This window comes from Malurus melanocephalus, unplaced genomic scaffold, assembly GCF_030028575.1.
Source record: "Malurus melanocephalus ecotype Western Australia unplaced genomic scaffold, MMel_1.1 scaffold_344, whole genome shotgun sequence".
Classification (NCBI taxonomy): Eukaryota; Metazoa; Chordata; class Aves; order Passeriformes; family Maluridae; genus Malurus; species Malurus melanocephalus.
Window position 1 is genome coordinate 578,147 of NW_026623576.1, and position 14,218 is coordinate 592,364.

The 14,218-nt window shown below is 37.0% G+C and overlaps 1 protein-coding gene across 2 annotated transcripts in view; it reads right to left on the reverse strand.

Moving 5' to 3' along the window:
- Nucleotides 1-14,218, reverse strand: part of TPP2 (tripeptidyl peptidase 2) — a 51,839-nt gene that overhangs the window by 21,099 nt on the left and 16,522 nt on the right. For both annotated transcript variants that reach the window (XM_057378175.1, XM_057378176.1), the window contains exons 11-21: nucleotides 12,972-13,120; nucleotides 12,727-12,842; nucleotides 11,008-11,176; nucleotides 9,156-9,313; nucleotides 7,549-7,625; nucleotides 6,719-6,825; nucleotides 5,762-5,916; nucleotides 4,540-4,656; nucleotides 2,910-3,010; nucleotides 868-964; nucleotides 458-595 (exon numbers count right to left, since the gene is read on the reverse strand). In XM_057378175.1, coding sequence (XP_057234158.1) covers nucleotides 458-595; nucleotides 868-964; nucleotides 2,910-3,010; nucleotides 4,540-4,656; nucleotides 5,762-5,916; nucleotides 6,719-6,825; nucleotides 7,549-7,625; nucleotides 9,156-9,313; nucleotides 11,008-11,176; nucleotides 12,727-12,842; nucleotides 12,972-13,120 — 1,384 coding nt within the window. The remainder of the gene's footprint in view (nucleotides 1-457; nucleotides 596-867; nucleotides 965-2,909; nucleotides 3,011-4,539; nucleotides 4,657-5,761; nucleotides 5,917-6,718; nucleotides 6,826-7,548; nucleotides 7,626-9,155; nucleotides 9,314-11,007; nucleotides 11,177-12,726; nucleotides 12,843-12,971; nucleotides 13,121-14,218) is intronic.

The following is a 14,218-nucleotide window of genomic DNA, read 5'->3' on the forward strand; positions in this document are numbered from 1 at the left end:
TGATTTGAAGATACCAACAGCATAGAGGACAGCCTTCATGAATACAGAAGCCTCTGCTCTATCAGCACAAAAGTCAGACTACAGGTAAAATAATGGATCCTTTCCACTCTGCATAGAAAAGTTTAAGGTATTTGTAAAAAACCAAAACAAAGACAACATGATTTTGAATTAATTTCTTGAGAAGCACYAGGCAAAATCACAAGGAATCAGAAGTTAACAGCTTCTCCTCTTTCTCCTTCCTYGGGAGAGGAAAAAAATCATGTTCTATTTCATGGACACGCATCCATCTTTTTTTGATACAAATACATCACCACTGAACCTTGCATGTCAACTTGGGACATTAGAACTATGCATCAGGTGATGTTAAGGGTTAAAAGGAGGTGTGGGAAGGGAAAAAGAATGAACATTTTCACAGTCCGCAGCAAACAGAGGGTAAAATAAATACATTACTCTGTACCTGGTGTGGATAGGCATCTCCTGAACCCATCTGTCTTTTGTTCTGGTCAAAAATAATCCAAAGTTGACTATCAAATTCAGATTCATACAACAATTCACAAAGAAGAGGACAGCTTGGAGTTACTTCTCCACTCTTAGGCTATTAAAAGAAAGGTAAAAGCATTTAATCTACTACAGAATAAAACAAGTACAATCCTTACATACATATTCACAAAGATAACTGAACTGTAGCATGCTCCAACCAACAGTAGCTCAAACTGGCCTAAACCAGAATTTTGACTGTGGAGAGTCTAGAGTGTGAATCTGGACCTCCTTTCTGAGAGAAAGCTAGTGAAAATTCAGACCCRGTTTTAGAAAACATCCTGTATTTATTAATCACTTAAAAAAAAAAGTAATTACCATAACCCTTACCTGGTGGAAGTTATAGGTCAAAATCATCTCATACAATTGACGATTATTTGGTAAAATATCTCTGGAGCCCAAAGGTTTTATTTTTGCACTCACTGGTCTGCAGTTGAAGAACAATAAAACAACAAAAGGCACTTCTGAGAAACGTGTATCCTCTATCAAAATTTGTCATGTTTAAGTAGAAGCATATTCTGAGGTACAACTGAATTCAGCACATGCCATAACATCTCATGTATTGTAACTATCCAGGCAGCAAAAATTCCTCAGTTAAAATTAATGTCAGTTCAATACCAAGGTTTAGTGATACTACAGACACTGCCAAAAAAAAAAAAAAAAGCCAGCGTAGGAAGCATGTCTAAATGCTCAAAATTAAAGGCCATTAAAGGTATAAGGAAAAATAATCAGGTTACATTTCTAATACCCATGCTGAAATCAGCACTTGCACTCATAACTGAAAGATGAATGGCACAGCAATCAGAAGAAAGAACWATTGATAATTCCTTATTATGGAGGGTTATATCTTAAGAGAATGTATCAGAAGCCTTACAGAAATCTRAGTAGTAACAAGGAAGAATGTTCACTACCCAGAGTGTATGTAAACTCAGATACAGTTGGGAAAAGCTATTGTTCAGAGCACCCAAACATTTTAGACCTCAAACATCAAAGAATACAAACAAAATAATAATGATATAAGAAAATCTGAGCTTCAGAAATAAAGAATCAGGGTGGTCTGGCATAATTTAGGTTTATATTTCATTCATTAAATCAGACAACCTTTAACTACATGATCAGAATTTCTCTCTTAAGATTCTGTCAGCTCTTTCATTGCCAAGAGAACAGACTAATCACCCCATGAGCTATGGGTGCTGGGTCAGACCACATATCCATTTAACCCAGGTTTCCTAGTCTGGCAGACATAAGATAGACTGCTGRCAGAAGATTTAAGAACTGGTAACACCACACATGATATGTCTCCCTAACATTCACCCTGTCTCCAAGTACTTCAAACAAGAGCCAGAATGCACTCAGTACTTTTTCCTGTTATGACTCATTAGTTCATTCAAGAGAACTATTCACACCTTAATTTAAATACATAAATATTTCTCCATTGTTTACTTAACTGCAGTTGATTTATTGTCAGATGAGTGCTTTAAATATTACAAGGAATAAAGAGCATTTCATTCCATTTTCCAAACCAAGAATGAGGCAAAATTGTATTAAGGGACTGTTTTATTTCCTCATGTAGAGTACACCAAATGGATTATTTCTGAATCTAACATTAGGTGATATGYTCATTAAACAGCAAACCCCTGGCAACCTCAATTCCAGTTGTAAGTACCCAAATGCCCCAGACAGAGACCAAGGTCTCCACTGACAGGCCTAAATAATGGAAAATTTGGATTACTGAGCATAGTGAAATTGTCTGTCCCACATAACAAAAGTACTGCTTAAACCACATGGCATTTTCTTATCCTTCTGAAGTRACCAACTTTAATAATTGCTGCACTGGTTAGAAATTCTCCAGCAAAGYTTTTCCTTCAAATCAGATGTGTCAAACTGACAAGGTAAACATGGCTTTCCACAACAAAATCTGCACCAGATTCTACAAAATACCTTTAATCAAGCAAGAGAGACTGATGACAGTCTTCCCAGGTCAAAATTTGGCAGGATCCCAAGCAGTTGCTTAGAAAATACAAAACAAAACAAAACCAGCCAAACAAAACCCCCCTAAAACAAATAAAAAACCCCAAAACAACAAACAGTAGCATGTAATAAATCTCATAACACTACAACTTCTTTCTTTAGATATTGAAGTGCCTTTTACCTCTAAGATTTTCTTCTTTCAAATTAGCTTAAGTAAAGTAATTTGTATTGAAAAAGTCACCATTAAGAGAACGCGGACAAATTAATTGATGTTTCCAAAGCTGGAATATTTGACAGGAATATTTTTGTAATCCTGAATTTCACTGCTAATGTGTTATGGTTTTAACTCTACATATGAGGGGTTTTCCCAGTCTCCCAAAAYAGTTCCCCAGAAACTCTACCTGAGCGTTTGAACCCAGCTTTTCAGATTTATGCATGGAGCAATATCTTCGTATTTCAGCAGGGACTGAACATCAAAGCGTACGATGCCTTCTGAAGCATGCTGGAAGAAGAGTATAGAACAATTAACCTTCTGAGCACTTACAACATCAGATGGGGACCACCTGGTTATGTCTATCAAAAATATAACAAAAGCTGTAATTATTTATACTTTAACAAGTAATACTGCATGATTAAAAAGTGTCACAAGTGCATCTATATTTTACAACAGCAGATAATACTGGGACCGGCAAAATTTAGCAACTGGAGCTAAAGTTTTATTTATATATTTTTTTCCCTTCCTAATAAATTACTTTGCACAGAACTAGTATGTTATACTTCAAGTAGGACTGGATTTTTTTGTGCATTTGGGATGATTTCCTTTCAATACGTAATTCAATATATACAATATAGAATATTAGAACAGGTATTTTATAATGTTTCCTAGGAATATTATTACAGAATAGATTAACTCTGCAAAAGAGAAACAATACTGCATACATAGACTTGGTGATGTGCAAAATAATTTGAAAATGTTATTTCTAGCAGTATCCCATGACAAAGACACTGCTATATGAGMACTACTAAAATGTATTTCATGCAAGTGACTGGTGCTTGAAAAGGAAGGGAAAAACTGTACTTTCTTAACTCTCCATTATTCATTTGGTGTAATCCTGTTGGGCTGGGGGAAGCTGCTGTGCACATCACCACAGCTGCTGTGCTGTTTCTTTTCCTGTTCTACCAGTTCAAGACTGGGTACCTCACCACACTGCCCTCACTCTTTCTTCCCCAGTTTATTCAGCATTTAGAGCATGAATATATCCAAATTCACCCATGGGACAACTATAATCTGCTTTGGCCTTTAGCTGAAAAAAGGCAGGAGCCAAGACAGATTAGCATGGTGCTGCCTCATGCCGGTATCAACTCTCAAAGAGCTCTCCCCTGAGGGAGGCAGAGTCAAGTCAAACCACACTGACCAAGAGAAGTACTGTAAATATTGTAAGACTAATATTTAAAGCATCTTTTTCAGTCCTTTAGTATCACAGAGCATTAGGAATCATAACACTGCCCCACCCACTATACCTTCAGCTGCCCTAAATGATAAATCTCAACCCAATCACCACATCTAAATAAAACACTGAACAGAAAATAAATTTTAATGGAATTTTACTGTGAACACAGTATTGAGAGTGCTGTTGTTTTAGCGATGGTACTCTGATATTGAAGTACAAGAACTGTGGTCCCACTAAAGTTTATTTACATAAAACACTTGGCACTGTAAGCACATTTATATTTTCACCCTTTTAGTATGTTTTTTTTTTACTGGTCTTGAGGTTCGAGTTTCAGTTTGGGGTTTTTTCCTTTCTTTTTTCATTACTGGTTTATAATGAAAAGGCACAGAAAAAGATAAAAATAGTGGCAACTGACATTTCTCTGGGACTGAACTCCTGTAATTTTTAAAAGAGAACGTGAAAGTCTCACAAAAGTACTTCCACTCCTTCTAAATACAGGAAAGAAGGAAGAAAAATTGGTTTTTTCTGAGATAACATAGGATTTCACAGTAACTCAATATACGCACTCTGGAAAACTTACCATGTTTAGCTGAGGAGCACCACAAAGTACACCGTGGAAAGAAATTGTGTAATTAATGCTAACATCACTAAGGCTTGCCCACCACCGAGCAACACAAAATTCAATGGTTTTTCCAGCCTGGGTAACAAAAACACAAAGTTAGACTCAAACTCCCATCTTCCTCTTCTATTGACCCAAGCCTCCCTCAGCCCAACCCAACAAAAAGATCAGAGTACAACTCAAAACAGACATCTTATGTGCAATTTACTCCAACTGTACAGATTTGTAAAATACTAAGTAAGACATTACACTTGCTTCAGAAAACACAGCAACAAAACAGCATGACTGRCAAAAGCTTGAAAACAAGGAGCACTGGGGTATACTCTACACTCTAAGCTTTTAAATGTTCTGTCTTGCATTCTTATCCTTCAAACTAGGCAGACAGGTTAGTTCATGGATTAGTTTAATGTGTGTCCCCTAAGAAACATGTATCAGAAAAAGAGATCTCATCACTGCCTAAGTAAGATGACATAAAGCTTGAGAGGTTTGGGTTGGTTTTGTTTTTGTCTGGTAGGTGGGGTTTTCTGGGTTTTTCCTGTTTCAGTTTTTAAATAAGATGATGAAATTCATAATGTGTCAATGGGAACAACATAGCTTACGGTCTCCCAGCTGGCAGAGGGTAAGAGACTGAATTGCACTGAAATTATAACTGCTCATGGGCACTAGAGCTATACAACTAAACTGAGCAAAGAGGGATCAAACTTGAGGAGGCTCTGTTATCCACAGCCCTGAACTGTTGGCCCATTCCCTGGTTGTTTTGGACCCTTTAGCTAGCATTATCCAAGCCAAGACTGCTGTACCTAGTATGTATGAATGTGAGCCAGGCAGTTACTCCCTGGCTTCAAGACGAAGATGTCCCAGATTACCACATTAACCACTAAAGGTAAAACTTGCTGAACTATCCAACAAGTCATAGCTCCTACTTGAAAGGGGAAACAAATTGCTTTGTATAAACAAGTACAATCAAACTGAAGAGATTAACATGTATTATTTTACTAAATAGCTCAGAAACACTAGCAAGATATTACAGATCTTGTCAAAACTGAAAATCAGATGTGTTAACTACTGTAACAAACATGCGGCATCTTGGGTTTAGCGTTTTTCTTTAGGAAAAAAATTCTGTATTGTTATGTTATACTGCACTGATACATTACTCTGTTTACTCCACCCTAAGGTAACTTACTAAGACAGGAAATGCTTCAGTCACTGAGCCTTTTTCTGGTAAGGATGAAAATTTGTAGAACTCATGACTTCTGTAAGCTTTTTGTTTCACTAGCTGAATGGCATGAAGCACAAACTTCGCAGTCACATCAGCTGAACATGAACACACAGTCACTTCTAGATTAAAGAAAAAGAAATTAAGTTTAGTCTGAAGACACAAGAATTTTAGAAGAAAAGCAAGGATTCACCAGAGAWGCACAGGTTTCACAAGTAATTTGTTATTTAAGACGTTATGCAGTACCCCAAGTGACTCCATATGTGAAAAATGCTTATATATCAATTAGTTTCAAATGCCCTTTCAGATTAAAGGAAAACCAGTTAAATTCAGAGGATGATTAGCAGAACTATGTCTCAATTAAATGGTGAAAATTAATCAGATAGTACAGATGTATAATCTATATAGAATACTGCCAAAGTCCAAATTRAGTGCTTTATCTTGAATTTATGTCAAAATGGAAGAGTTTTGAAGATTATTGTTCAGTAATCTCCCAAAGAATGACAATAAAAAATCTCCCCTTTTTTTCCTTCCTGCAATACTATTAGTTTTTTACCCATTGCAAAAACCACATTTTCTTAGTTATGACTWCTTTCAACACTACATCCATACATCTTAAAAACCAGGTGAGCCTCAGACAGTAATACTTTACCCATAAACATTGGTCATTCCTCTAGGTATACACAATACTGCAGATTKTTATTGGCTGGTTTCTTTAAGACTTAGAATCAATATCCTAATATACCAAAACCCATGAAAAAACTCAAAATCACTCCCCTAAAAGCTTAAAAATCAAACAAATATTTACATATCTATGGGCCAAAACCTTCAGTACCTTTTCAGAACTCAAAATTATTTAAAACCAATTCTGTCAAGTCTGACAGATTCAAACTTTTTTTTAGTTAATGCAGTTATTTTGCCTACCAGCCCACGTAGCTCCCTGTGGAACATCAATGAAGTGCCTTCGGATCTGACCGGGTTTAAAATGAACATCTGTGTATGTCAGGTCATAGCTTGATGTTTCATCTACTCTGTATGTCAAAAGGAAAACATAAATATTACTCAAACAAGCTGTGAAGCCAATTTATGAAGTATTTTTAAATGTAAAAATACTCTAAAAATGTGTACAACGAGGATATTTAGTCCTCAATACCAACTATTTTAAWCCTACTAGTACAGAATCTGACAGCACAATGTATCCAAAAGATTAAAAATGTCAGCTCCACCACACTACTTAAACAGCTTCCCCATCTCCCTCAAGTTACAGTGCTTAAACAGAACTATCACAGAATCCTCATTTTCACAGGATCTACYTTTCCTGGCCAAGTGAATTGCCACTGAAGTGAGATAAGTATGGAAGCAGCAGTAATTCAATGAATAAGTTAGAGAACAGTTACTTTTTCTTTCTCCACAGGGCAGACCATCCACCAAATGGATTTAAAAACATACTCTCCTTCCTTATCAACATTACTTATGTCTTATRCTTAAATCAATGACAGGTGCAATACCAACTCTAAATAGCAGAAACGAAAAACCAAACCCCAGTTGACCTACACATATGAATAGTACACTGATTGTACTTGATTGCTGACTTTGGTCAACATGCCAGAAGGCCCCTGTCTGCTGATGAACCAGGACACACTGCTGTCATGACCAAAACTATAAAAAAACATCACAGCTGCATAAGTAAGCTATAAGAATCTTTTCAGGTGTTTGCAGGAAGTTCAGGAACTCTGAGTTCTGTATTTACTGACCTTGTCGGTATAACAACAGTGATAGGGACTCTGAACAGAGGGCCTGCATTAGGCGTTGCTGTATCATATCCACACACCTAACAGAATAAAACACAACCACTTAAAATCTTTGGTCAAAATTCAACTATAGAAGGCAACATTCAACTTAAACTAGCTGCAGAGTATTTTGAATCTTTGTAGTTATTACTAAGGAGAAAAGCTCAGTTGACCAYTGCCACCCTAGAAACAGTAAAACATGAACCATCACTATAAGGAAAAAATATTTTTCCCATTTTGACTCRTTCGTCTTCCCCAAAAGCTTTCTAGTTTTCAACCCACATATGACAGTCCCTATATCAAAAGCTCAGCCTTGTTTCAACTCAGAGTTTGTTCCAAAAAGACATATTTTAGTTCAGCCACTTTTATTGCTATATAAAAAATATTTTTATCCTTCTCTCCCAGGAGCATATTTGAAAAAATACAGTTTGATCTACCATGACTTCATGGTCAAGCTTTAAATACTATCACTGAAAATTTGTTCAAGCAGAGAATTTTTGATTGGGAAGAGACCTTTATCAATGATACAGTTCCAACTCCCCTGCTCTGGGCAGGGACACCTTTCCACCAGACCAGGCTGCTCAAAGCCCCATCCAACCTGGCCTTGAACACTGCCRGGGATGGGGCATCCACAACTTTTCTGGGTAACCTGTTCCAGTGCCTCACCCCACTCACTTTACTTCACTAAAATGTCCACAGTGGTGGACATTTTCTGACCACAGAAGACTTGCAATTCTAAACATCTTAAGCAAGCACTTTAAAGGARCAAGCTGGTATCGCCTTCATTATGACCAACTACAATGCAATGGAAACATTTCAGTGTTAAAATAAGGGTTTGTGATGAAAAGAGAGGGGGCTGAAAAATATTTCTGGGTGGATTTCTTTTGCCAGATTGAGAAAGGATGACTGGGAGACAAAATGAGAAATTTAATGGCTTCCTTACTACATTTGACCCAAATTTGAATGCAGAAGCTTAAAGTCAGTGAAATCTTCTATTGTACACAATCATCACCACACATTTTTCTCCTCTGCCTTCCAAAATGGGATGGAGTAGAGGTGGGGAAACCAGAAAGTATGTTACATGACTGTACCCAAGCAACTCCTCAAGGTAAAGGAAAATCTTTGGTCCATACAAGACTGCATGGCAACACCACAAAAACCAAGCCAGCCCTTAAGCCACCACAAAACAGAGAAGTATTTAAAACCTCATAAATCCATAGATCTCTATCCTCAACACTACTACAGGATTGAGATACACAACAAAAGATTAAGATATCTTTGATAATCATAATCAAAGACTAAGARGAAAAAAACTTTAATCAATGGCTATTTATTTGGCTTGTGTTTTCCATATGCTTTTATATTTTAAACACTGATACTCAAAGTTCTACAGGCATGTGCTATACAACATGGTATAGCAGAACTATTGCTTCAGTCTGGATAGTGAAAWGCAGTATTTTCTGGTCTTTACAGCACACAGATTTTATGACCTTAAAAATTACTTCTATAAGAAGTTGAYAGAGACCACATAACAGCACACAATCTTACTTAGAACCCCAATACTTCCATACCTCTGTATAATGAACTCCTTCTCTCAGGCCACGTGGATCCACACGAATATTTATGTGTCGACACTGGTTCATGAGTTCTAAATGAGTAGGACACTGGACCCATGATGCATTTGAAGTTAAAGCTAAATGAAGCTGGAGAGATATTCTTTCAGTGTTTTCTGTCAGGAAACAAATTTAAAAAACAATTCAKTAACACATGTCCCCTGTAACACAGTATTTGCCATTAAAGTATACAMCTTGTAAAATATAACAGGAATCAACTCCTTAGGTCCCCTGGAAGTGACAGTCTGCACAAAGGAGAATGTTCTATATTACTTCTTTTAACTTAACAAAACCAAAATATCAGCAGTAGGCAGTAAAGTAAGAATGGTACCCAACTTTGAAATTCCTCTCCCCTGCAACAGTCAAACCTGACTAAGTCAAAGGTAGGCTGGGAAGCAATGCTTCAGTTACCCACAACACAGTCTGGAAGCAGGTAGGAACTTCCTTCTATAGATAAAGTGTTGCCTAATGTAGAAAAATGCAATAAAAAGCAACCACATTGATTCTGAAGGCCATGCTAATTACCCAATTACATTATAAAGCATACTAAGCAAGCGGTAAAGTCAATTATAAAATTACTATGATGATCTAGTCAGTAAATCTTGCAGATTCTGCAAATTAGTTTCTATGCCAAAAATTATATTAAAGCACAGCATCCAGAAAAGCATCCAACACAGTGGAAATATTTTAGTYATTAGCAGCCTTTTCCTGCTACAAAGATTAATGACACCTTGAAATTGTTTTTCCTTGCTTCCCAGTCCTAATTAAGCTTAGCTTAATTTTTGGACATTTCATSACATCATGATTAAGTAGAGAAAAAAAACACTTTCTTATAGGTACATGAGAAGCAATAAAAGCTCAAAAAGAGCTTCAATAGACTGAGCAATCAGCTTCCCTTAAACTCTTACTACAGTTTCTCAAACTCTGTCCTCTTGAAGACACCACAATACAGGACAGGTAATAAGTAAACATAATCTACAATTACTACGTGCCAGTAATCCRCTGCAAATACCTAATTCTTTTTAGGTTGCTTATTACCTGCAGAAGTCTAGTGAATGATTACTTTGTGTCATATGCCACAAATTTAATATGCACCAACTGCAAGGCAAGCTGTCAAGCAATTAAGTTATTCTGAGTCTAACTTGCCCCAAATTCATACCCTTTCTGCCCCTAAATAAACTCATCCCTTTGTCACATGACAACCTTCTTGATGATCACTTTTAGGAARGGAATTGCCACAGTAATAAGCTCTCACATGGCTCACTTTTTGAATACAAACTAAGTCCAGCTCTCARTGAGATTGAATTTTTATTAAATAAGGTAAAGCAGGGCAAAAGGGTTTGTGGAAAAAAAAATTCAAACCTTATTTTGATCTGCACAAGTTATTTTTATCCTGTTAGTAATAAAATCGGTATAAATTCMTGTATTACTCTTACATATTAGATGTAGATACATATTAATGTATCTACATATTAATCTTACATATTAATGAATCTTACATATTRATCATTAGATATTAAATGGAAGTGGAACTTCACTTTAAATTTCTAAAGAGCAAAGAGAGGTCTCTTTTTTCAATGAGAAAAAACATGAAGAAAAACTCCCCAAAAMCACAAAAGCCCCACAGTTGTAAATCTAAGGTTGGGATGGAAAAGCKGTTTAGTCGCATGCTTTCATTTACCATGAAACTTAGGGTTTAACTGACTCCTTTTACAGTACAGACTTCTATCACTCCTCATTATCMCAGCTTTTTGTTTCAAATTGACACTTGTATTTCCCCCCACCTCTRCCTACAGAAGCTCTTTCCTACCTGTATTCTCAGGAAAGACAGGTTCTATGCCAACCCCATGATCAGACGGTGCCGCTGTCTGGGCCGGATCTCTGAGGTAGATTCCACGGTTGCTGCCGACAGTAACTGTGAAGCCGATGTTATTTGTGAATGATGAATTTTGAATGAGGTAGTCATAGGCTTTATCAACCTGTTAGAAAGAGCAAGTTCTAAATCAGCAAATTTCAACTTAATGGCAATTTATGCATATTCTCTTCAATATGAAGCGTTCAGCAAGCACAGCCAAGTACCTCACATGCTACCTGAGCCACCTGTGCTTGCTTGCATGATACTCAATAGAGGAAATGAGACAACTTTTGCAGTCTGCAATGGCCACAGAAAGCCCAGAAAGCCAAGAACATTTAAACATTAAAAAAGAAGGCCAAGTTTCCTCTGCTATAAATCCATCAAAAGATTCCTATTTAGAGATGACACTGAAGAAGAGGACTTCAAGGCCCAAACCTACTATTCTAATTTAGGTGACTTTTTCATAGGCGGAACAACACTAGTTGAAACGTTTAAAACTTTTATACAATAAGAGTTCGAGCAATTCAAGAGAGACAAGCAACAGAATACCTATACAAGTTTTATACATTGATATGAAGTAAAAGAATCAGGTCATGAAATCCAGCCCTGGGTCTAAGTTTATGAGCTGTCACAATAAACTCATATGACAAATACACCTTTTTGTTTTGTTCTGTTCTGCCTCACTTGCTATTTTACTGACTACAAAAATCTTAAATTCTCTTTTACTTGACAGCAATGTATCTTCACCAGTGAAGATTAGGATGCTCTCCTTTGAGACAAGTAGATATACAATAACCTTGTCTCCCAGATCAATTCTATTCATGTTTTAATCGTTCACATGATTTAATCACAGGCTACTAAAACACCAAGTATGACTGGTGCATTTCATTTTTAATTTGATATGGCTACCACCTCTGCTACCTTCTGTATCAAACCCAGTATTACATATGTGTTTAGCAGACATTACCTACTGTATCTACAGAATGTGACTTTAGGGTTAAGCATTTAACTTCTGACATCTTGAAGCACAGTACTTCTATTTGACTAAGACAAGAATGGCTGTAGGAAAAAACAGTCCCAGCTCTGTAAGGACATAAGCTTATGCATAGGGAGACAGTATGCCTTCATCATACAACGGATCACATCACAGATTTCCAAGCTACTCTCAAGTCCACAGGAAACAGTAMGACCCAATCTGTTTAGTGCAGGCCTGCAGCAAAGTCACTGTACAACTGCAGCTGTACTTTGTGAACCAGCGTGGGTATCTGTTTTCACTGCCCAGAACTTACAGTTCCAGCTTTTGYCTGGACAGAACAAGTTCAGTTCTCTCTGACAATACATCAAAACATTTTTGGACATTAGGACAGAATTTAGGCACCCAAATCCACATGTGGGTGGTAAAAACCTACATCCCACTTTTATGTCCATGTATCTTTTGGATCAGCCTAAGAATGTGTCCAGTTATCACATTTATTCTACAGTAACTGCATGTTGAAACTGGAAGAACCTTCTCATTCATCCTCCTCTCCCACTACATTCCCTTCCTCTCCCCCAGTGAGATTTGAGAATCAAGTAGCATGGAACAAACTGAATGAGATCACCTCAAAATCTGGGATTTTTTTGTGGGTTAGTTTTTCATTGGCAGTTACTTATAATGGTTTTGCTAGCAAGTACCTGAATAATACCATGTCCTTGTGCAAATACTTCTATGTTTTCAGCTTTCACTGCAGTATTTTCCAAAGCTCTTCTGACAGAATGAACAGTGTAATGAACATTATTAGCTTTGAGTCCTGAAATTAAAARTAAGGGTATTACTGGATACAACAAAATAGCAGACAGCAACAGAATTTATTTAAAGAGGAAGAAGTATCYAACCTCTTTCAGATGATGCATCTGCATTTAACATTGTAGCACATTACCTGACAACACTAATGCAATGCCTCCACAGGCATTGGGAGAAGACATGGATGTGCCATTCATGAGCTGTGTTCCTCGCAGGGTCCAGTTTGGAACAGATGCAATAGCACCTCCTGGGGCACTGATACTTACTCCAAGGGCTCCATCGGTGCTAGTATTAAAAAGCAGTGGTTAAAACACCAACCCCTTTTTTTTTTTCTTCACACTTTAAGATAAAGTTATCAGTACATTAAAAAAAAAATTATCTTTAAAGAACATTCACAACATACTACTTCACTACATCCATTAACCCCTTAAACCCAAGAAAAARCACACCACCAAGTAACAATTTAAAATGCCACATTAATCATCAGCTATGCTAGTTTTAGTGAGAGGTTACTAAATTCTCACTCCTTTAATATTCTCCACCAGGCTTCAGTTTAGCTAACAGAGTAGTTTCTGGGATTTGAATTAGAAAATGCACACAAACCAACCTATTGAATACCTCAATAAATAAAATAGTAGTCTATATAGCCTATTCAATGGTTATTAAAGAAAAACAGCAGAAGGGAGAAGAAGGCTAGAAAAGATCCAAAATCTAGACTTCTAATTTTGCATGTTGACAGTTCACTACCAGGTCAAGTTTTGAATTACAAGCCTGAGATAAAAGGGCAAGAGAACACATAAAAAGTAATGTCAAGAGTWAGAGCAGGATCAGCTGGGCGTAAACTACATTTTTTTCTTTCATGAGCATATTTAGGAACAGAGCAACTGTGTGCCTATGGCACAGTAAAAGTATATCTCATCTTTCTTGCTCTGGATTGAAGTGCTTGCATAAGCAGAGCCTGGTGCCTGAGCTATTAAGTTCTCTGGAGAGGCAGGGTATTTTAGGGTACTTATATCCCACAGTAACAGCTTCTTATGTCTAAAATTTGTCTGAARTGAGAATATTCCAAGTATGATACCACAATGTGATGCATGGACACATTTTATGACAGTACATAAACCCATGAGAAGGTTCTGTACCCCAGCACCTCTGGACAAGCAGCACACAGCACAGCTGCCTGAAAGCCTCTAGTGCTTTCTGGGACAGACTGATCCCTACACCAAGACTGCTCCAGCAAACTTCAGGAACTCTCCAGTCAGCTGCATGTCACACTCTACAGAAGGAGAATTCTCCTTTGGCCAGACTTGGCCTTTCATCTGACATATGCTTATTCTGATTATTTCACAGGGCACAGTGACTAAGCAAATGAAAAGTGATTTATTA